This window comes from Xenopus tropicalis, chromosome 1, assembly GCF_000004195.4.
Source record: "Xenopus tropicalis strain Nigerian chromosome 1, UCB_Xtro_10.0, whole genome shotgun sequence".
Taxonomy (NCBI): domain Eukaryota; kingdom Metazoa; phylum Chordata; class Amphibia; order Anura; family Pipidae; genus Xenopus; species Xenopus tropicalis.
Window position 1 is genome coordinate 60098874 of NC_030677.2, and position 24990 is coordinate 60123863.

General features: G+C 36.6%; 2 protein-coding genes across 2 annotated transcripts; both read left to right on the forward strand.

Annotated features, from left to right (window-relative positions):
- The first annotated feature begins 1809 nt into the window (after window positions 1-1809).
- LOC116411989 lies at window positions 1810-6262 on the forward strand. Its single transcript, XM_031904764.1, has 10 exons — window positions 1810-1913; window positions 2132-2245; window positions 2765-2881; window positions 3249-3365; window positions 3500-3613; window positions 3903-4061; window positions 4311-4439; window positions 4853-4975; window positions 5358-5504; window positions 5683-6262. The coding sequence occupies exons 1-10, from the start codon at window positions 1810-1812 to the stop codon at window positions 5741-5743; spliced, it is 1185 nt and encodes a 394-aa protein (XP_031760624.1). The 3' UTR covers window positions 5744-6262.
- An 8552-nt stretch (window positions 6263-14814) lies between these two features.
- On the forward strand, window positions 14815-21351 carry LOC116408482. The gene is made up of 15 exons (XM_031895517.1): window positions 14815-15133; window positions 15275-15419; window positions 15589-15699; window positions 16244-16354; window positions 16443-16589; window positions 16895-17011; window positions 17230-17343; window positions 17865-17981; window positions 18349-18465; window positions 18600-18713; window positions 18993-19157; window positions 19407-19535; window positions 19942-20064; window positions 20443-20589; window positions 20767-21351. The coding sequence occupies exons 1-15, from the start codon at window positions 15061-15063 to the stop codon at window positions 20825-20827; spliced, it is 1791 nt and encodes a 596-aa protein (XP_031751377.1). The 5' UTR covers window positions 14815-15060; the 3' UTR covers window positions 20828-21351.
- Window positions 21352-24990: the final 3639 nt, after the last annotated feature.

Sequence of the window (24990 nt, forward strand, 5' to 3'; positions counted from 1 at the left end):
ACTTAAAGTCAAGTAGCTCTTTACTAAAACTATAATTGTTTTATATACAGAAAAAGATCAAAGGAACAATGGATCAGTTGTGAAATATGATGATTCTATGGCAGATGTATATGAAGAAACATCTCTGAAATATATTGTTCCAGTGGCTGTAATGGGCTCAATGTTTGTTATTCCTGTACTTGCTGCTATTGTATGGTAAGTCGCTTTACTTACAGGGGAAATATACACCAAAACATATCTTACTTTACTTTTCTGCTGTTGTTTAGCAAAACAATTTGGTTATTTAATCAACTGAGCCTTTTTCAGATAGTGGTGGGGAACGCTAACTTCAAAAAATGAGTTATCACGTTGCGCAACAGCTGCTAATATTATAGACATGCACTTAAATTGTACACTTTGTGTTTATCTTTTGTCTCTGCAGGTTGATATATGTAAAAGTAATGCAGAAGAGGAAATCTGTTAATGATGTGGAAAACCCACCAGTGACAGCCCAGCCAGAGAAATATTCTCCAGCACCTGAAAGCTCTGATAGGTTTGTATACCTCGGCTTACTTTTACTTCACACCTGTAGGCCTAACCTTAAGGGAGTGATTTATCAATGGTTGAGTTTGATTTCTTTTCTTAGTTCGACTACTGTAGTGCTTAAAAATATTGAGTTGTGTTTTGAAAACTCACATGTCTGATATTTTTGAAAAACAAACTCAAATTCACAAATTCCAAAATTGATAAATAAGCCCCAAAGTGTAAGCAACACTGCTTTTATTCAGATACACATTTATACTCACATACCGTATTTAGAAACACATTTAAGAACAAATGTAGGAGCTGCTCATGTTTATCACAACCAATTGAATTCTCACCCATACATTTTAGTAAGATGAACTGATTAGATTTACCAAGAGATTGCTTGTCTCGGCCTCTTACACTCTAGTTTTACTTAATAATATTATTATTATTATTATTATTATTATTATTAACATTTATTTATAGAGCGCCAACATATTCCGCAACTTTAGATGTCCTTTTATCACAAATATGCTAATATACATATTCATTAAGATTCATTAAACTGTTCTTTTCTTTAGTTTCTTCAGGTGTCTGTACAGAAAAATTAAACAGAAGGTGACAAAGAAGAAACCTGATATTGATGTGGAGAACCCACCAGAAGCAGCTCAATCTGAGAAACAATCAAAATTGTAGGCATCAGTTAACTATATTATTCCGCTTAAGCAGTTAGATTGCCTTTGATTTATTCAATCTGACTTTTGTTTTCATTTTCTTCAGACCTGTGTCTAAAAAACTTAAACAAAAGAAAAAGAAAGTGACGCCACCGGTGATTGTTCCAGAAGAGCAAAAAGCAGATACTTTCAACTTACTGAAGTCTTTGTTACCATTAGATGAAAAGCCATCTAAGAGTCGGAAATGTAAAAAGTGAGTTTGCCATGTACATGTTGCATTAGTTCATGTCTTCATTATGTCTTTTTTTTAATAATCAGTGAAAATGTAGCAATTTATAGCAAACAACAGATCTGAAATTGGATTGTGGGATGAATCAAAATAACCAGACAGGTTAAAATGATGGAAAAAAGAACAAAATGTTTTTGATATCTTAGTATTTGTATTGTTTTTTGTTTGTAATTATATATTATACAGCGGTAATAGATATGGAAGTAGTAAGAGTTTCAGTGCAAGTTGGTATAAGGCCCCTACCCCAAAGAGCTTACTGTTTGTAATATGTGTAGCTTTACTTTGCTGTTTTTTTAATGCTTGGTTCTTACATATATTTGTTTATACAGAGTACAACAATCCATGAAGATTAAAGAAAATATAAATAACAAAGAAGATATGGATTGCTTGCTAGAGCAGTTGTTGGCTCTACAGAAGAAGTCGCCAACTGCTACTAATCTCAAAATGTAAGTATAATAAATCCCTAACTTTATACACCAACAACATCATTTCAGTCATTTTAATTACATGATGTGTAGCAGTGTAGTGAACAACTGCACCGTCTTATGCAGTATTAATACATATATTGCTTATGATAATGGTAAAGCAGTGGAAAGCACTATTATGTCTTTAGGACAACTGATTGGGTAAATGTCAAAAAAGTAACAATTCTTATCTTTTATAGTTCAGTGGAGAATGAACGGATTGAAGATAAGGAGGAAGAGCCTCCTTCACAGCAATTTGACATCGAAACATCGTCTTTCCCGCTAGAAGGTTCAGAACCTTCTGAACCTGAAAGGTAGAATTTTTTTCGAAATATGTGCCTAAATCATTATATCATTTACAATTAGAAAATAGTTATACACTAATTTTGTTCATGATTTAATTTCCTGGCTTGGGGCCTTAATAGGTTTTGCCATATAGTCATGATAAACATTAATAAAGTTGTTATGTAGCTACACACTAGTCCTGTATTAGCTACACACTCATCAACTTTAGGTAGTTTAATAAGATAATCAATAGAAAAATTCAGTGCCATTTCCGAAATCAAGTTCTTCACTGTCCCCCCCTCAGCATATATAAAACATTACTTTTAAGATGATTCCCTTTCATTAGTAGCCTTTTATGTATTCTTTAATTTACAATTAAAGGCCTATTTTATAGTGGATAAAGAAAATAAGGCAGCCACAAATTGCTAAAACCTATACGACCCACAAATCTATGAGTTATGAGTTGTTTATCAATTATGAGTTGCTTTTTAACTGATTATGTATGCCACAAACAAGAGACTAAACATGTTTTGATGATCTTTACACAGAGAAAATACAGAGAGAATAGAAAACAACCTGCCACAACCTGAAAGTTATACTTTCAACTTACTGAAGTCTCTGATACCATTAGATGAAAAGCCATCTAAGAGTCGGAAATGTAAAAAGTGAGTTTGCCATGTACACGTTGCATTAGTTCATGTCTTCATTATGTCTTTTTTTTAATAATCAGTGAAAATGTAGCAATTTATAGCAAACAACAGATCTGAAATTGGATTGTGGGATGAATCAAAATAACCAGACAGGTTAAAATGATGGAAAAAAAACCAAAATGTTTTTTAATATCTTAGTATTTGTATTGTTTTGTGTTTATAATTATATATTATACAGCGGTAATAGATATTGGAGTAGTAAGAGTTTCAGTGCAAGTTGGTATAAGGCCCCTACCCCAAAGGGCTTACTGTTAGTAATATGTGTAGCTTTACTTTGCTGTTTTTTTTAATGCTTGGTTCTTACATATATTTGTTTATACAGAGTACAACAATCCATAGAGATTAAAGAAAATATAAATACCAAAGAAGATATGGATTGCTTGCTGGAGCAGTTGTTGGCTCTACAGAAGAAGTCGCCAACTGCTACTAATCTCAAAATGTAAGTATAATAAATCCCTAACTTTATATACCAACAACATCATTTCAGTCATTTTAATTACATGATGTGTAACAGTTTAGGAGAACCTGAGATTGGGTAAATGTCAAAAAAGTAACAATTCTTATCTTTTATAGTTCAGTGCACTATGAAAAGATTGAAGATAAGGAGGAAGAGCCTCCTTCAGAGCAATTTGATATAGAAACATCGTCTTTCCCCCTACAAGGTTCAGAACCTTCTGAACCTGAGAGGTAGGTTTTTTCAAGATATGTGCCTAAATCATTATATCATTTACAATTAGAAAATAGTTATACACTAATTTTGTTCATGATTTAATTTCCTGGCTTGGGGCCTTAATAGGTTTTGCCATATAGTCAAGATAAACATTAATAAAGTTGTTATGTAGCTACACACTAGTCCTGTATTAGCTACACACTCATCAACTTTAGGTAGTATATATAAGCTTTTTATATTATTATTTAACCCATGAAAAATGACTAAAGAAGTTCTAATGATTGATACCTTCTTCTATCTTTACAGGAGAGAGACGAGTGAAGAGACAGAAATGATAATGGCCCCATGCAAAGAAGTCCATCCAAAACCTGGAAGTGAAGCTTCTTTGCCAGCCAATGCTTTAAGCTTTTTGGAGCAGTTAAAGTCATCATTTAAAAAGCCTTCTGGGAATCGGAAACAGAAACAGTGAGTGCACTATATATAAGTTTATGTCATTGTCATCAAAGAATCTATAAATTTGATCTTGGGATAAGCAAACAAACTGATCAGAAAGTAGCAAGGGCAAAGGGAACAAAGGGATTATGCTTATGGAAAACTTGGAGTTTGGGTAGTAATCAAATAGAACCCACCAGCATATGTAGTGGCCAACTATATAATTTCAAGCTGCACAAACCAAGACCTTAACTATAACCTTACACTTTTTTATTTGAACAGGGTATTGCGAACTGTGATGTTTGAAGATATTGTAAGTGATGATGAAGACACTGCCCAATATTCTGAACTCGTTCTGCAGCAGTTGAAGGTCTTATGTAATGAGTCACCAACTGCTCATGACCCAAGAGTGTAAGTATGCAAGACTTGAGCTCTCTAACGTTGAGTGTTGTGTAATAATGAATAGAATTTGTTTTTCTTATGCTAAAGGCAAAAGAGTGAATAACTGTGTAAGAAGTAAGGGGAAATATAAAAGATAAACTATAAATTAGCTTTAGTTATTGGGATTTAAGCCAGAATAGAGCAAATGCAAATAATAAAAATGGGTTCACCGCTATATAAACTGTGCATGCAGTATATAGTTATTATCAACAATTATAGTTAACTACAAGTATGCAAGTAGTGGGTAGCTTAGAGGTCCAAGTAAGTCAGCTAGCAGATAACTAAATGCTTTAAATAAACTTCTTAATAGCAAGTAATATGCGTTCTACATATCTCCAAATTGGATAAATGTGAAGACTTTACGTATCTTTTCTAATCCACAGTACAGTGCAAATTCTACATCTTGATCCAACTGAAGACATCTGTGCGGATAAGGGAGATGAGCTTCCTTTGCAAATAGCACCGGAAAGCACCCCCTTACTAGAACAGCCTGCAGAACCCAAGAGGTGAGTTTGCTAAACTCTATAACCCAAGTCATTGTATCATTTTGAAATTCAGGTTTTTAGGCATTTTAATCATAAACTAATACAAAAGTATTGGGTAACAGGGTAGTACACTGCTACAGGCAGTTGTGTAGTAAAGAACATATATATTTTTGTACTATTCATGTAACAGATAATTTCTGCAAATTCAAGTTTCAGAGCAGACCTTTACACAACCCTATACTGGATAAATGTGCCAGTTTGCCTACTCTACAGACAGAACTCAATGCTACAAATCCAGCAATAAATACAAAACTTTAGAAAATATTATATTCTATACAAACTCTATAAATGTGAAGAGTAAAACTCTTTTTTTAATCACTGAATACTTTTTTTTCTAACACAGTGAAATGCAATCTGTGCATCTTGAACGGGTCGAAGACACCAATGTTGAAATGGAAGATCATGCAAAACTGTTCTATTACTTATTATCATGTGCTGTTACAGTTCCAACCTATTTCTCAGCACTAGCAGGTTATTCAGAACCTGAGAGGTGAGTTTGCTAATGTCTATAATCAAATCATTATGGAAATTGAATAACTGGTTCTAAAGGCTCTAAAATATTACAGTCAAATGCACTTTCCAATGCAATGCAGATCAGTAAGAAAAAAAATTTGGGTTTGTCGCAACCTAAGATTAAATAATTTAGCACTTTTTTTTCTAATCTGCAGAACGGTGCAACCTGAACTGACTGAAAGCACCAGTGTTGAGCATCTCAGTGAGCAAAAGTGAGCTATTATTAACCTAAGAAGAAAAGAAGACTAGCATAATGGATTTTATTGGTCGTCAACTTGGAAGAAAAGCAACTGTGTACCTCCCAATTGTCCCTATTTAAGTGGGACAGTGCTGATCTGCATAAGTGAAAAAGGGCGGGATGGGTGGATTGGTACTGTGTCCACCTCTAATTGGACACAGCCATGGCAGATCAACACATGACCGATATTGTTCAGATTTTAGAATGCTGGAAGGTACTACCTTTTTAACTCAAGAAAGAAGCATATCTAGTATGATTAAATCTAAAGCAACTGGACTTGTTAAGTAATCATCAAAGACGTTTCACTACTCATCCGAGCAGCTTAGAAATGGACTTTTTGACCTATAAGGAAGCTCCATTCCTGACTGCGAAATATGTTTTACTTGAACCAGAACTACAGGATTGCAGAACTAAAGCCAATATTTATTTCAACTTGAACTCGCCAACAGAACTGTTTAACTCTGAATAATAAAATAATAAAAAATAAGTTAATAACACAATTTTTTTTGTTTCTTTTTTAATTTTGAAATAATGAAATACAGTGTTGATGAGTTTAACCATAGATCTAGGGCTGGGTGATATACCGTTTAATACCGAATACCGGTGTTTTTTTTTTTTAAACTATATTCATTTTTCAGATACCGCAATACCGGGGTGTCAGGGTACTGACCTGTGCGGCCCGGTTTCGCGCGCCTCCTTGTGTCAAAGCGCACGTACATGTCATAGCGTGCATGTCCGTGACGCGCTGACGGCGCCGGTTCTGCGCATGCGTCGGGGGTATTTAAAGCTATCAAACACCTCCTCCTGTGCTATGTTGTCTGCGGCCTTGCCTGGGAAACTAAGCCTGCCTGATTAACCTTACGACTTTCTGTTGCCGATCCTTCGCTTGCCTGACTCTGATTTTCAATACTGCAGTAATTATTCTCTAATTTATTAGGAAATAGGGTTAACACCTAATCATGCATGGAAAAAAAAAAATACCGTCAAATACCGTGACACCGATATAATTTTGAAAAATACCGTGATATAAATTTTTGGTCATACCGCCCAGCTCTACATAGATCTTTATTATTCTTTTCAGTTTATTGCCAACATAGTAAACAATATTTGCTTTCCCTGCTAAAATTTGGAAATATATCTCTTAATCCTGACAAAGATTTAGCTATGACTGAAACACATAGATGCACTGCACAATGGGAATAAAGCTTGAGTTTAGCCATGAGTGCTTTGATCTTTATGAACACTGATAAAGAAGCTGAGTCTGAAAACTGTTTCATATATACAGTATATTTATATATGTATATTGTGGCATGACTAAAGGAAAACCATGGAATAAAGTTATATTCCACCCAGAATGCTCTATGAAGCAGCACAAAGGGTTATGGAAATGAGTGCCTAGTCAGGTGTATGGGACACTGAGCCTATCTTGTACTGTAGCTCTCCCTCTGCCCTGAGAGAAAGCTTGGTAAATATTATTATATATTTAAATAATTCCCCCTAAGGAACAAGTGACCAGGGATAATCCACTGTATATTCTGTTGATTCTGTTACTTCCATTTTACAATAATGTTCAACTGCTACCATGGAAATGCATTTTAAGCAACTTTGTATCTCCTGTTGGAGTGATTATTGGGCACATAAAAACTGATAGCGGCATGATGTTACTTTATTGTGCAAAATCAATATGTGTAGCATATTTTTTAAACATAATATAGTGAGTAACCAAATGCACTGCGGCATAGTTTGCACCTAGTATTTGTATTTTGTTTGGGTCAGGAAGCTGTTAGTAACCCTGCTTTTCTCACTCGACTGTATTGGAGTTGCTTCTTGTTTGATTTCTGCTGCCCTTTTACAATCATCACTATTATGTGTAACCATCTCTGCTGAATTTCACACTAAAGGGCTTAGCTAGTATTTAGGCAGGATATATAATACTCTAAATAATATCTCCCACTCCCTCTGGGGTTAGTGTTCTCTCCTCTCTAATAAATACAAAACAAAGTCTATACATAAGCTTTCTACATCAAACAATCAAAGTAAATATTAAAATAAAAAAGGAACCTAAACACAAAGTTCAGTTAAAATAAAACTCCCCACTACGAGGCACTCAGAGCATGCAACACTGTATAAAATATACAGGAGATGGGAGTGTCCGTTGAGAATCCACTAAACAGAGGCCAAATATATTTGTTTTATAGTGTAATATTTCTGAATTGGCATCTAAATATACATGGATATAAGTAACATTTGCAGCTATGAACTGGCAAAGTCTAAGGGGCAGATTTATTAATGTACGATCGCTCCGAATCTGACTTTTTTCATACTGTGCGTATTTTCTGCAACGTTTTCGTAACTTTGCAACAAAATTTGTGTGACAAAATCGTATTGTCGTGCCAAGTATGAAAGTTTCGGATTCATTCAAGCTTCGGTATCGTGACTTTCCTTGGGCCAGGTTGGAGCTGCAGATTGCCATTGAGCCCTATGGGAGACTTTCCTTGGGCCAGGTTGGAGCTGCAGAGTGCCATTGAGCCCTATGGGAGAATTTCCTTGGGCCAGGTTGGAGCTGCAGAGTGCCATTGAGCCCTATGGGAGACTTTCCTTGGGCCAGGTTGGAGCTGCAGAGTGCCATTGAGTCCTATGGGAGGCTTCCAAAATCATGCACAGAAGGATCAAAGTCAGAAAGATCGGATTCGGATACGAAAATTTTGTGACTTTCGGATCGCCAATACAATATTATCATGACTAATACGATTTTTTCGTAAGCATTTTCGTGATATTTGCGATCATCAGAAATTATCGTATCCAATCCAAATTTTTCCTATTTTGGGATTCGAACTCGTACTTTAATGAATCTGCTCCAATGTCTACAGGATTGACCTCAGTGCTGGCAAGGTTACATAATTATCTAGAATGAAGGGCACAATAGCAATTTGCATAAGAAGGAAAGTCATCACCAGCAAGCAGAAAAGCACACTTTTAACCATTTTTCTATGAAAGGAATGAACAAGAGCTGATCAAACCAAGAGATGGAAAGCTAAGACCTTTAGATCAGGCCAAAATAATATTTTAAAAAGCAAACAAAGTATTTACATAGATATAACAACAATGTCACGTGGACATAAACAGAAATAACCCAGAGCCCTTAGGCTGCTTCCATTATACATACAAATCCAAAGACAGGTATTCTTCATTAGAGCATCTCAGCTTTTATAATAGACTGTTTATAGACCCCTGAAAGTGCTCAGACTGTAAATGAAAAGCTACTGGTTTATAAGGCCCAGGTGTTGAGGTGCCCAGTGTTTATAAACCAGCCCCAAAAAATGTGCATGTTACTTGACCTGCATACCTTCCAACATTTCAAAAGCAGAAAAAGGGACAAAAACCCCTGCTGCACGCATTGCAGCTAAATTGTTTAGCCACACTAATATTGTGCCCACCCTAACCCAATACCAGGGCCAAAGTACTTAAATATAATACTATCTTTTATTTGGCAGCTTATGGAAAACACATTTTTAGGGTTTTATTTATTTACGTGTTATTACAGGTTTTTCTAATAAAGGTGGAATCCCCCTTTAAGCTCAGTTCCCCAAGGGACCAGCCAATCTGCAATGGTATCGAAGTGCTCTCTGCCAAAAGCCTCCTTATCTGATATCCTCCTCCTTAGGGATATCAAAGAGCAATGTGGAACATTTCAATAAGGATCTGGGACAGCTGTCAAAATCAGCACTGTCCCTTTTAATGAGGGGCAGTTGGAAGGTTTGGACCAGTGGTCAGCGCCGGATTCGTGTTCCGGCCACCCCCGCTGATTGCCCCCCCCCTCACCTAGTGCACATTCACGAACGTGTGAACCCCCCCGCCGCAGAGAGCGCAAGCGTGCATGCACATTAAAATCCCATACGGAGCAGTGGGGAGAGGTCCCCATTGCTCCATATGGGAGCAAAATTCAAAAATTTTGTTGCGGCGGGGCGGCATGCTGCCCCTAAATTTCTGCCGCCCTAGGCCCAGGCCTTTGTGGTCTCTCCACAAATCCGGGCCTGCCAGTGGTGGGATATTGTATCAGAGGTGGGATATGGTTTGCAGAGCCCACATTTTTCATAGAAAAAAAGGAAATTACTGTCAATGTGTCAAGAAAGAACTATATTTTGAATAATAGGTGCACCAATCAAAACAGAAATAGTTTAGGCTTATGTTTGATAAAAATGCATCTATGGCTCGTCATCAATATTTAACTGTAGTGCCACAAAGCAGGGTGAGGGTGCAAGTAAATCAGTACTTGTTTACATAGCAAAATATAAAAAAACATGCAAAGGTGTAATAACTTGTACATTCATCCTCTGTATACTGTAGGTAACACTGTTGTCCAGTTAAGGCAAACAATACAATGTTTCTACTAGCATAAAAGCACTGGGCCCATATTCCCCACCCCACCCGGTCTCCCCCTTATTTATAGCATTAACCATTTATTTAAACAAAACCCATGCATTATCATGCAAAATATACTTATAAACAAGTGCTCCATGGTTTGATATTTGTCACATTCAATTAATACTTGTGTATTGTAAGAAATAACCGATCCCCCGATACTTTAGAATGTAAGGATATTAGAAATCACCTTGGACATTTTTTACCTGTAGCCTTGTGTCTATAGTCAAGGAACTCCTCACAGACATGTAATATGCTTGTTATTTTACAAAGGTGGTGAAATGTTACCTTTATATAGTTTAACTAAACAACAAACCGCCTTTCTCTGGAATCTTGTCACTCCCCTCTAGATAAATGGCAAGAAGCGATATGCACGATTTTACACTAGTGGTTGCACATTTAGGAAGATTTTGTCTGCCAACTGAGATTCCTGGCAGCCCCCCTGCTATAACCTCCCTGCGTTATACACCCCCACCCCTGGGTTACCTTTTGCTTCCTTTGTTGACCATGCTTCTGTAGCCAAGCCCAGACTAGCGGCCCATCTTGGGTCTCCAACACGCCCTACTTGTTTCCCCTTGTCCAGTGATACAGTGGCAACTGCACTACCCAATGCCTTTGTACATTGCATTTTACCATTCATTTGCCTTTACCCTTGTAATCCGGGAATTATTAAAAGATTTCTGCTAACCAAAAGTTTACCTTAATTTACAGAAATATTATTGATAAATTGGCTTGGGTTTGTTATTTATAATCTGAATAGATGAGCGGGGGAATGTATTAAAATGTATGAAAATTGTAGGTGACTAGACATGTAATAAGATTTGTTTTACAGACTGAACACCCTGTTTTGCTGGTTTGCCCTACCTACTAATGCCTGTTCCTCCTTTCCTGTAGTGACCCTGCAATGGGCCTTTCTCTAGGATACAAGCCCTTATTCTGCCTGCTTTGCAGGGTTCACCTTTTCTTTGTTCCAATGCCATCTCATGCCTCTAGGCCTGCCCTCCGCCAGCTAAAGTGAAACCAAATTATTCATAATTCCATACACATAAATTTTAAGCAAAATGTGATTTTTGAGCTGTCATTACTTATGATTAGTGATGAGAATAATTTTTTGCCAATGGCCACAAAAAACCCCCAACATACTGTTCTTCAACTTTAGCGTATTCTTCCGCTTCTTCTTATTATTATTCTTAGCGCCCCCCATTTTCTAAACGCTACTCCTCCTACAGTTTTGGAGTAACAGCACCCCACACTTCTTCACCCTATAGCGGAGCAGGTTGCTTGTGCTTTTCTAAGTGATCCCGCCCCCCGTCTTTTTGTGGCGCCGCTCCGAACCCCCCAATTTTCCCATTGACTTTTACAGGGAAGATTTTCAAACTGCCGCCGCACTTACAGCTTTGAAGCTACACCCCCCAAACTTGAATAACATAATAATGGGCTCACCCCGAATTAAACAGTGACATTTGTTGGATGGCCCCAAAGTGAGAGGTTGGTGGAAATCCAACCTGCTGCCATTCTCACAGTTACAACACCAGGGTCCCCAAACTTTTCAGCATTAGGCACCGGGTAACTGCGGTTCAAGGTTAGAAAAAAGTGGGCGGACCCACCAACAGCCAATCAGATTTTACCTATTGACTTACAATGGGGAAATTCAACCTGCTGCCATTCTCACAGTATTAAACCCAAGGGACCCCAAACTTTTCACAGTTGGTCACTAGTGGACTGCAGTTTAAGTTTTGAAAAAGTGGGCAGAGCCAACAACACCCAATCAGATTTCACCTATTTACTTTTAATGGTGAAGTGTAAAATGCTGTCAGTCTCACAATTTTTATGCCTGAGTCCCCAAGTTGGTCACTGGGGGACTGCAGTTCAAAAACAGGGCCACTAACAGCCAATCAGATTTCATCAATTGAATTTTATTGGTTTAAATTTAAAATGCTTTCATTCTCACACTATTTATGCCAGGGTGCCCACTGTTTGTCACTGGGTGACTTCGACTCAAGGTTAGAAAAGGTGGGCACATCCACCAACCACCAATCAAAATCTACCTATTGACTTTTATTGGTTCAAATGTAAGCTGCTGCTGTTCTGTAACTATTAATCCTAAACTTTGCAGAGTTAGTCACTGGGTAACTGCAGTTACAGGTTAGAAAAAGGGGGCAGAGCCACCAACTGCCAATCAGATGTAATTCATTGACTTTCAGTGGGGAAATTTAAATTGTTGCCATTCAGACACTATTAAAACCAGGGCCCCCAAACTTTGCACAGTGTTTTTTACTGTATAACTGTGGTCCAAGGTTACAATATAAATGTGGGTGGAGCCAACAACAGCTAATCAGATTTCATTCAGTGACTTCACGTTTTTTCAACCCAACATGAAGTTTGTTCTCAAACTTCCTTTTCTAGTTCCACCCTGTTCTTTGTACTTCCAGACCTCACATGGGGACTGTTACATTGTACAAGGGCTGCAGGAGCCAGGAAATTATAAAAGCAAATGTCAAAAAAGGGACTTGGATTTTCAAAAAATCCTCAGGTTAAGTTCTTTTGCTGCTGTGTAACCAAGAAATCTAAAAAGAAAGCAGGTTCAGACTGGGGGGTGCGGGGACTCTGGCTGCCACCGCATGTGCCCTGCACCCCCCAAGGGACCCCGCTGTGGTCCTTACACACACTCCCGGCCCCACCGCTTACCCAACCTCCACCCCCAAGCATGCATACTTAGGCACATCCCAGCAGGGATCAGTTCTGGCCTGGGGAGGCCACCGGGATTTTTTCCAGTGACTGGCTGGCCGGCCTATTAAAAAAGTGAAATGTATGGATGATGGATTAGTAGGCCCCTTGCCAGTGCACATGTGCAGTGAGAATGCTGTTAGGGAAGGCGCAGGGTTACCTCCTGACATGGGCAGCACTGTGAGGTTTAACATGAAGTGGTGAATTGATGTGATAATGTAATTTCCTATGTATCTATAAGAAGCTATAATGCTATTTATAGAGCCATTGTTATGATTACCTTTTACATAAGAAGGGTTATTGACTTATGTAAATACAGTTTAGGATTTGCAATGTTTTTTTAAACCAAATAGAAACTGTGTTCCTTCCTATTATTCCAGTGAAAACTTTAAAAGTCAGTATTGCATCATTTCCAACCTACAGGATTAAAATGATCCCTGCGCGTTATTTTGCAAGTTTTATATTTATGCAACCTGCTGTGGGAACCCTAGAGCCCTGCCAGGTCTGGGGAGGCAAAAGCTCCAGCGTTCCCCACCATCAAGAGGAGCACTTGCACACTACTATGCACAGAAGTTACTCTCATATGATGTGCAGAGGTACCACCATTTAAAAATAACTGAAAAACTATAAAAAGACCAATTGTAAATTAATTGTAAAATCGTTAAGAATTAGCCATTGTATAATATACTAAAAGTTAATTTATTGTGAACTACCCCTTTCAGAGTTATGAGGGGTAAAAGCATTAATACAAGTCACGTCAGTAAGCACAGCTTAGGTACCATGTGATATCACAGGCATTTCCAATGATAGCATTGTGACATCACAGGCAGGCGAGCACAGTCACTGTTTCATGGAACTACTGAGAGCATTGTGACATCACAGGAGTATTGTCTCCTTCCCAACTGACATTCTTGTGCTCAGTCTGGTGTTTTACATCAGACAAGAAACATCTCTAGAAGATTTTTTTTTAAATTTATTTTTAAAAAAGGTTAGTAACTTCTCTTAAATCTAGACATTGGTTTGCCGATTTACCAATATTAAAGTATATATTTTTTTTCCCCAATATGATTTTTTTTAACATTTTTGTAAAAGTCAATGGGAGTTAGAATTTTATGAGGGTTTGTAGAGCCCATAAGTTCCCTTTCTCTAGCTTGTTTTTTTAAAATTAAACCCATTATTTTTTTAAAAAAACAGTTTTCAGAATTTTATTTAATTCAGTATGGTTTATAGTTAATTTTTTACTATTACTAAATACTGAGTTGCATGTAGAATGAATTCTTCTTATGCTGCTATCATATGGATATGACTACCTTTTTTCAGTGAAATCAATAATTTGTCAAAGAAAATGTTAGAAATTAAGAATCTTTTATTAAACGTGATGCTTGTTAAAAAATAAGAGGAATTATAAAAGTTCAGCATTGGTTATACATAAACCTTATGTTTTGCTTACATAGTATGTAACTTGTGATTTACCAATAATAAAATATCTTTTAATGCTTTTGCTCTTATGCAAGTCTGCTATATACAGACATTGCTTCCTTTATGGCCTTTTTCACCTTGTTCTTTGTTTCATTAATAAATAAGTTTAACTATGTACAGGTATGGGACCTGTTATCCAGAATGCTTGGACCTGAGGTTTTCCGGATAAGGGGTCTTTCCGTAATTCAGATCTCTTACCTTAAATTTGCTAAAAAAAAATATTTCAACACAAATTTAACCCAATAGGATTGTTTTGGCTCCAATAAGGATTAATTATATCTAAGTTGGGATCAAGTACATGGTACTGTTTTATTATTACAGAGAAAAAGGAAATCATTTTTAAAAATGTGAATTATTTGATTAAAATGGAGTCTATGGGAGATGACCTTTCCGTAATTTGGAACTTTCTGCATAATAGGTTTCCGGATAAGGGGTCCAATACCTGTACTAACACCAATATGAAGCCTAAGCCCCAATTTGCATGCAGGGAGAAAGCATTCAAATAATAAGTTGGAGCAATTCGGCCAAACCAAAATATAATTAGGAATTTATTCATATTGAATTAAGCCCTGTATTTTTATGTTAGTGTGCATTAAGCCTGAAAGGTTTTATATATATTTTACAGAAAATCTCATTTTCTTCTATTTTTCTTTTGCAGATCTCAAGAATGAATCTTATCTATTTTATTCTATTAAATATTATTTTTGGACTATACCATGTTTTTTGCGCAGCCACAACAGGTAAACAGAGATTCTAAATTCAAAGATTGGGGGGCATATTTATCAACAGTTTAATTTGTGATTTTTTTTTATTTTTTTTAATAGAAAACCTACTTAAAGTCAAGTAGCTCTTTGCTAAAACTATAATTGTTTTATCTACAGAAAAATATCAAAGGAACAATGGATCAGTTGTGAAATACGATGATTCTATGGCAGACCTATATGAGGAAACACCTCTGAAATATATTGTTCCAGTGGCTGTAATGGGCTCAATGTTTGTTATTCCTGTACTTGCTGCTATTGTATGGTAAGTCGCTTTACTTACAGGGGAAATATATTTTAGGTAGAAATATACACCAAAACATATCTTACTTTACTTTTCTGTTGTTGTTTAGCAAAACAATTTGGTTATTTAATCAACTAAAACTGTTTCAGATAGTGGTGGGGAACTTTGTGTTTATCTTTTGTCTCTGCAGGTTGATATATGTAAAAGTAATGCAGAAGAGGAAATCTGTTAATGATGTGGAAAACCCACCAGTGACAGCCCAACCAGAGAATAATTCTCCAGCACCTGAAAGCTCTGATAGGTTTGTATACCTCAGCTCACTTTTAATTCACACCTGTAGGCCTAACCTTAAGGGAGTGATTTATCAATGGTTGAGTTTGATTTCTTTTCTTATTTCGACTACTGTAGTGCTTAAAAAAATTGAGTTGTGCTTTGAAAACTCACATGTCTGATATTTTAGAAAAACAAACTCAAATTCACAAATTCCAAAATTGATAAATAAGCCCCAAAGTGTAAGCAACACTGCTTTTATTCAGATACACATTTATACTCACATACCGTATTTAGAAACACATTTAAAAACAAATGTACTGTCACTTGCCTAGGAGCTGCTCATTTTTATCACAACCAATTGAATTCTCACCCATACATTTTAGTAAGATGAACTGATTTACCAAGAGATTGCTTGTCTCGGCCTCTTACACTCTAGTTTTACTTAATATTATTATTATTATTAACATTTATTTGTAGAGCGCCAACATATTCCGCAACTTTAGATGTCCTTTTATCACAAATATGCTAATATACATATTCATTAAGATTCATTAAACTGTTCTTTTCTTTAGTTTCTTCAGGTGTCTGTACAGAAAAATTAAACAGAAGGTGACAAAGAAGAAACCTGATATTGATGTGGAGAACCCACCAGAAGCAGCTCAATCTGAGAAACAATCAAAATTGTAGGCATCAGTTAACTATATTATTCCACTTAAGCAGTTAGATTGCCTTTGATTTATTCAATTTGACTTTTGTTTTCATTTTTTTCAGACCTGTGTCTAAAAAACAGAAACAGAAGAAAAAGAAAGTGACGCCACCGGTGATTGTTCCAGAAGAGCAAAAAGCAGATACTTTCAGCTTACTGAAGTCTCTGATACCATTAGATAAAAAGCCATCTAAGGGTCGCAAATGTAAAAAGTGAGTTTGCCATGTACACGTTGCATTAGTTCATGTCTTCATTATGTCTTTTTTTTAATAATCAGTAAAAATGTAGCAATTTATAGCAAACAACAGATCTGAAAATGTTTTTGATATCTTAGTATTTGTATTGTTTTTTGTTTGTAATTATATATTATACAGCGTTGATAGATATGGAAGTAGTAAGAGTTTCAGTGCAAGTTGGTATAAGGCCCCTACCCTAAAGAGCTTACTGTTTGTAATATGTGTAGCTTTAATTTGCTGTTTTTTTAATGCTTGGTTCTTACATATATTTGTTTATACAGAGTACAACAATCCATGAAGATTAAAGAAAATATAAATAACAAAGAAGATATGGATTGCTTGCTGGAGCAGTTGTTGGCTCTACAGAAGAAGTCGCCAACTGCTACTAATCTCAAAATGTAAGTATAATAAATCCCTAACTTTATACACCAACAGCATCATTTCAGTCATTTTAATTACATGATGTGTAACAGTGTAGTGCCCAACTGCACCGTCTTATGCAATATTAATACATATATTGCTTATGATAATGGTAAAGCAGTGGAAAGCACTATTATGTCTTTAGGACAACTGATTGGGTAAATGTCAAAAAAGTAACAATTCTTATCTTTTATAGTTCAGTGGAGAATGAACGGATTGAAGATAAGGAGGAAGAGCCTCCTTCACAGCAATTTGACATCGAAACATCGTCTTTCCAGCTACAAGGTTCAGAACCTTCTGAACCTGAAAGGTAGAATTTTTTTCGAAATATGTGCCTAAATCATTATATCATTTACAATTAGAAAATAGTTATATACTAATTTTGTTCATGATTTAATTTCCTGGCTTGGGGCCTTAATAGGTTTTGCCATATAGTCATGATAAACATTAATAAAGTTGTTATGTAGCTACACACTAGTCCTGTATTAGCTACACACTCATCAACTTTAGGTAGTTTAATAAGATAATCAATAGAAAAATTCAGTGCCATTTCCGAAATTATCAAGTTCTTCACTGTCCCCCCTCAGCATATATAAAACTTTACTTTTAAGATGATTCCCTTTCATTAGTAGCCTTTTATGTATTCTTTAATTTACAATTAAAGGCCTATTTTATAGTGGATAAAGAAAATAAGGCAGCCACAAATTGCTAAAACCTATACGACCCACAAATCTATGAGTTATGAGTTGTTTATCAATTATGAGTTGCTATTTAACTGATTATGTATGCCACAAACAAGAGACTAAACATGTTTTGATGATCTTTACACAGAGAAAATACAGAGAGAATAGAAAACAACCTGCCACAACCTGAAAGTTATACTTTCAACTTACTGAAGTCTCTGATACCATTAGATGAAAAGCCATCTAAGAGTCGGAAATGTAAAAAGTGAGTTTGCCATGTACACGTTGCATTAGTTCATGTCTTCATTATGTCTTTTTTTTAATAATCAGTGAAAATGTAGCAATTTATAGCAAACAACAGATCTGAAATTGGATTGTGGGATGAATCAAAATAACCAGACAGGTTAAAATTATGGAAAAAAAACCAAAATGTTTTTTAATATCTTAGTATTTGTATTGTTTTGTGTTTATAATTATATATTATACAGCGGTAATAGATATTGGAGTAGTAAGAGTTTCAGTGCAAGTTGGTATAAGGCCCCTACCCCAAAGGGCTTACTGTTAGTAATATGTGTAGCTTTACTTTGCTGTTTTTTTTAATGCTTGGTTCTTACATATATTTGTTTATACAGAGTACAACAATCCATAGAGATTAAAGAAAATATAAATACCAAAGAAGATATGGATTGCTTGCTGGAGCAGTTGTTGGCCCTACAGAAGAAGTCGCCAACTGCTACTGATCTCAAAATGTAAGTATAATAAATCCCTAACTTTATATACCAACAACATCATTTCAGTCATTTTAATTACATGATGTGTAACAGTTTAGGAGAACCTGAGATTGGGTAAATGACAAAAAAGTAACAATTCTTATCTTTTATAGTTCAGTGCACTATGAAAAGATTGAAGATAAGGAGGAAGAGCCTCCTTCAGAGCAATTTGATATAGAAACATCGTCTTTCCCCTTACAAGGTTCAGAACCTTCTGAACCTGAGCGGTAGGTTTTTTTTAAGATATGTGCCTAAATCATTATATCATTTACAATTAGAAAATAGTTATACACTAATTTTGTTCATGATTTAATTTCCTGGCTTGGGGCCTTAATAGGTTTTGCCATATAGTCAAGATAAACATTAATAAAGTTGTTATGTAGCTACACGCTAGTTCTGTATCTCATCAACTTTGGTAGTATATATAAGCTTTTTAAATGATTATTTAACCCATGAAAAATGACTGAAGAAGTTCTATTGATTGATACCTTCTTCTGTCTTTACAGGAGAGAGACGAGTGAAGAGGCAGAAATGATAATGGCCCCATGCAAAGAAGTCCATCCAAAACCTGGAAGTGAAGCTTCTTTGCCAGCCAATTCTTTAAGCTTTCTGGAGCAGTTAAAGTCATCATTTAAAAAGCCTTCTAGGAATCGGAAACGGAAACAGAAACAGTGAGTGCACTATATATAAGTTTATGTCATTGTCATCAAAGAATCTATAAATTTGATCTTGGGATAAGCAAACAAACTGATCAGAAAGTAGCAAGGGCAAAGGGAACAAAGGGATTATGCTTATGGAAAACTTGGAGTTTGGGTAGTAATCAAATAGAACCCACCAGCATATGTAGTGGCCAACTATATAATTTCAAGCTGCACAAACCAAGACCTTAACTATAACCTTACACTTTTTTATTTGAACAGGGTATTGCGAACTGTGATGTTTGAAGATATTATAAGTGATGATGAAGACACTGCCCAATATTCTGAACTCGTTCTGCAGCAGTTGAAGGACTTATGTAATGAGTCACCAACTGCTCATGACCCAAGAGTGTAAGTATGCAAGACTTGAGCTCTCTAACGTTGAGTGTTGTGTAATAATGAATAGAATTTGTTTTTCTTATGCTAAAGGCAAAAGAGTGAATAACTGTGTAAGAAGTAAGGGGAAATACAAAACATAAACAATAAATTAGCTTTAGTTATTGGGATTTAAGCCAGAATAGAGCAAATGCAAAGAGTAAAAATGGGGTCACCGCTATATAAACTGTGCATGCAGTATATAGTTATTATCAACAATTATAGTTAACTACAAGTATGCAAGTAGTGGGTAGCTTAGAGGTCCAAGTAAGTCAGCTAGCAGATAACTAAATGCTTTAAATGCACTTTTTAATAGCAAGTAATATGTGTTCTACATAACCCCAAATTGGATAAATGTTTACCTATCTTTTCTAATCCACAGTACAGTGAAAATTCTACATCTTGATCCGATTGAAGACATCTGTGCGGATAAGGGAGATGAGCTTCCTTTGCAAATAGCACCGGAAAGCACCCCCTTACTAGAACAGCCTGCAGAACCCAAGAGGTGAGTTTGCTAAACTCTATAACCCAAATCATTGTATCATTTTGAAATTCAGGTTTCAGGCATTTTAATCATAAACTAATACAAAAAAATTGGGTAACAGGATAGTACACTGCTACAGGCAGTTGTGTAGTAAAGAACATATATATTTTTGTACTATTCATGTAACAGATTTCTGCAAATTCAAGTTTCAGAGCAGACCTTTACACAACCCTATACTGGATAAATGTGCCAGTTTGCCTACTCTACAGACAGAACTCAATGCTACAAATCCAGCAATAAATACAAAACTTTAGAAAATATTATATTCTATACAAACTCTATAAATGTGAAGAGTAAAACTCTTTTTTTAATCACTGAATACTTTTTTTTCTAACACAGTGAAGTGCAACCTGTGCATCTTGAACTGGTTGAAGACACCAATGTTGAAATGGAAGATCATGCAAAACTGTTCTATTACTTATTATCATGTGCTGTTACAGTTCCAACCTATTTCTCAGCACTAGCAGGTTATTCAGAACCTGAGAGGTGAGTTTGCTAATGTCTATAATCAAATCATTATGGAAATTGAATAACTGGTTCTAAAGGCTCTAAAATATTACAGTCAAATGCACTTTCCAATGCAATGCAGATCAGTAAGAAAAAAAATATGGGTTTGTCACAACCTAAGATTAAATAATTTAGCACTTTTTTTCTAATCTGCAGAACGGTGCAACCTGAACTGACTGAAGGCACCAGTGTTGAGCATCTCAGTGAGCAAAAGTGAGCTATTATTAACCTAAGAAGAAAAGAAGACTAGAAGTCAGCATAATGGATTTTATTGGAAGAAAACTTGGAAGAAAAGCAACTGTGTACCTCCCAATTGTCCCTATTTAAGTGGGACAGTGCTGATCTGCATAAGTGAAAAAGGGCGGGATGGGTGGATTGGTACTGTGTCCACCTCTAATTGGACACAGCCATGGCAGATCAACACATGACCGATATTGTTCAGATTTTAGAATGCTGGGAGGTACTACCTTTTTAACTCAAGAAAGAAGCATATCTAGTATGATTAAATCTAAAGCAACTGGACTTGTTAAGTAATCATCAAAGACGTTTCACTACTCATCCGAGCAGCTTAGAAATGGACTTTTTGACCTATAAGGAAGCTCCATTCCTGACTGCGAAATATGTTTTACTTGAACCAGAACCAGGATTGCAGAACTAAAGCCAATATTTATTTCAACTTGAACTCACCAACAGAACTGTTTAACTTTGAATAATAAAATAATAAAAAATAAGTTAATAACACAATTGTTCTTTGTTTCTTTTTTAATTTTGAAATCATGAAATACAGTGTTGATGAATTTAACCATAGATCTTTATTATTCTTTTCAGTTTATTGCCAAAATAGTAAACAATATTTGCTTTCCCTGCTAAAATTTGGAAATATATCAATATATAACACATAGATGCACTGCACAATGGGAATAAAGCTTGAGTTTAGCCATGAGTGCTTTGATCTTTATGAACACTGATGAAGAAGCTGAGTGGCAAGTTTGAGTCTGAAAACTGTTTCATATATACAGTATATTTATATATGTATATTGTGGCATGACTAAAGGAAAACCATGGAATAAAAGTATATTCCACCCAGAATGCTTTATGAAGCAGCACAAAGGGTTATGGAAATGAGTGCCTAGTCAGGTGTATGGGACACTGAGCCTATCTTGTACTGTAGCTCTCCCTCTGCCCTGAGAGAAAGCTTGGTAAATATTATTATATATTTAAATAATTCCCCCTAAGGAACAAGTGACCAGGGATAATCCACTGTATATTCTGTTGATTCTGTTACTTCCATTTTACAATAATGTTCAACTGCTACCATGGAAATGCATTTTAAGCAACTTTGTATCTCCTGTTGGAGTGATTATTGGGCACATAAAAACTGATAGCGGCATGATGTTACTTTATTGTGCAAAATCAATATGTGTAGCATATTTTTTAAACATAATATAGTGAGTAACCAAATGCACTGCGGCATAGTTTGCACCTAGTATTTGTATTTTGTTTGGGTCAGGAAGCTGTTCGTAACCCTGCTTTTCTCACTCGACTGTATTGGAGTTGCTTCTTGTTTGATTTCTGCTGCCCTTTTACAATCATCACTATTATGTGTAACCATCTCTGCTGAATTTCACACTAAAGGGCTTAGCTAGTATTTAGGCAGGATATATAATGCTCTAAATAATATCTCCCACATTCCCTCTGGGGTTAGTGTTCTCTCCTCTCTAATAAATACAAAACAAAGTCTTTACATAAGCTTTCTACATCAAACAATCAAAGTAAATATTAAAATAAAAAAGGAACCTAAGGGCTCTGGCACACGGAGGAGATTAGTCGCCCGCGATAAAACTCCCTGTTCGCGGGCGACTAATCTCCCCCGTGTGCCAGAGCCCTAAACACAAAGTTCAGTTAAAATAAAACTCCCCACTACGAGGCACCCAGAGCATGCAACACTGTATAAAATATACAGGAGATGGGATTGTCCGTTGAGAATCCACTAAACAGAGGCCAAATATATTTGTTTTATAGTGTAATATTTCTGAATTGGCATCTAAATATACATGGATATAAGTAACATTAGCAGCTATGAAATGGCAAAGTCTAAGGGGCAGATTTATTAATGTACGATCGCTCCGAATCTGACTTTTTTCATACTGTGCTATACTATTTTCTGCAACATTTTCATAACTTTGCGCAACTTTTTCGTACCTTTGCGTGACTTTTTCGTACTTTGCGACAAAATTTGTCGTGCCAAGTATGAAAGTTTGGGATTCATTCAAGCTTCGGTATCGTGACTTTCCTTGGGCCAGGTTGGAGCTGCAGAGTGCCATTGAGTCCTATGGGAGGCTTCCAAAATCATGCACAGAAGGATCAAAGTCGGAAAGGTTTTCCCACCGTTTATGACCGTTCAGATACGAAAATTTTGTGACTTTCGGATCGTCAATACAATATTATCGTGACTAATACAATTTTTTCGGAAGCATTTTCGTGCTATTTGCAATCATCAGAAATTATCGTATCCAATCCAAATTTTTCCTATTTTGGGATTCGAACTCGTACTTTAATGAATCTGCCTCAATGTCTACAGCAGTGCTGTCCAACTGGCGGCCCCCCTCTGTGTGGCCCCCCACCTGTCTGGCTGCTTTGATGGCTTACTCTTGTGTAAGCTTTAAATGGTATCAGTACTGTGATTAACTGGTCCCCTGCATGGTTCTCACCTCAGATTCAGGCTGTAATCCTTCTATATTGTTTAAACATGTAATCCCCTGTGTTATTCACACCTTTTAGTTTCTGCATTATTCACCCCCTGCAGAGTTCACACCTCAGGCTCAGGCTCTAATCACCCACATTGTTCCCCTGTTCACACCTCAGTAGAGCAGTAGAAACCCATAAATAATCCCTGCACACTACAAAAAGAACATATACTGAGGTGGTACTGCAATTAAAAAGTTTTTTAATATATAGTTATTGTGCAGACTGTAGGAGCAGTGCCAGCATTGTGTCACTGTATGCTGCCTGTGTGTGCCATACACACACAGGCAGGGTAGGGCAGGCAGAGTATGACACACACAGGCAGCATAGGACAGGCAGAGTATGGCACACACAGGCAGGGTAGGGAAGGCAGAGTATGGCACACACAGGCAGCACAGGACAGGCAGAGTATGGTACACACAGGCAGGGTAGGGAAGGCAGAGTATGGCACACACAGGCAGGGTAGGGAAGGCAGAGTATGGCAGGTTTTTGCTGTACTACAACCATTAATATGGTTATGGTCATGTGATAACATGGGTGTGGTTTCAAGTGGGTGCGGTTTCAAAAAGGGGAGTGGTCAAAACTGGCTTCCATTATCGGCCCTCCACCACGTAGGTCGGAAAAATTCCGGCCCTCGGTACCACAGAAGTTGGACAGCACTGGTCTACAGGATTGACCTCAGTGCTGGCAAGGTTACATAATTATCTAGAATGAAGGGCACAATAGCAATTTGCATAAGAAGGAAAGTCATCACCAGCAAGCAGAAAAGCACACTTTTAACCATTTTTCTATGAAAGGAATGAACAAGAGCTGATCAAACCAAGAGATGGAAAGCTAAGACCTTTAGATCAGGCCAAAATAATATTTTAAAAAGCAAACAAAGTATTTACATAGATATAACAACAATGTCACGTGGACATAAACAGAAATACCCCAGAGCCCTTAGGCTGCTTCCATTATACATACAAATCCAAAGACAGGTATTCTTCATTAGAGCATCTCAGCTTCTATAATAGATTGTTTATAGACCCCTGAAAGTGCTCAGACTGTAAATGAAAAGCTACTGGTTTATAAGGCCCAGGTGTTGAGGTGCCCAGTGTTTATAAACCATTATAAAAAATGTTCATGTTATTTGACCTGCATACCTTCCAACATTTCAAAAGCGGAAAAAGGGACAAAAACCCCTGCTGCACGCATTGCAGCTAAATTGTTTAGCCACACTAATATTGTGCCCACCCTAACCCAATACCAGGGCCAAAGTACTTAAATATAATACTATCTTTTATTTGGCAGCTTATGGAAAACACATTTCTAGGGTTTTATTTATTTACGTGTTATTACAGGTTTTTCTAATAAAGATGGAATCCCCCTTTAAGCTCAGTTCCCATAGGGACCAGCCAATCTGCAATGGTATCGAAGTGCTCTCTGCCAAAAGCCTCCTTATCTGATTAAGTTTGCAAAACTTGTAGGGATATCAAAGAGCAATGTGGGACATTTCAATAAGGATCTGGGACAGCTGTCAAAATCAGCACTGTCCCTCTTAATGAGGGGCAGTTGGAAGGTATGAACCAGTGGTCAGCGCCGGATTCATGTTCCAGCCGCCCCCGCTGGTCGCCCCCCCCTCACCTAGTGCGA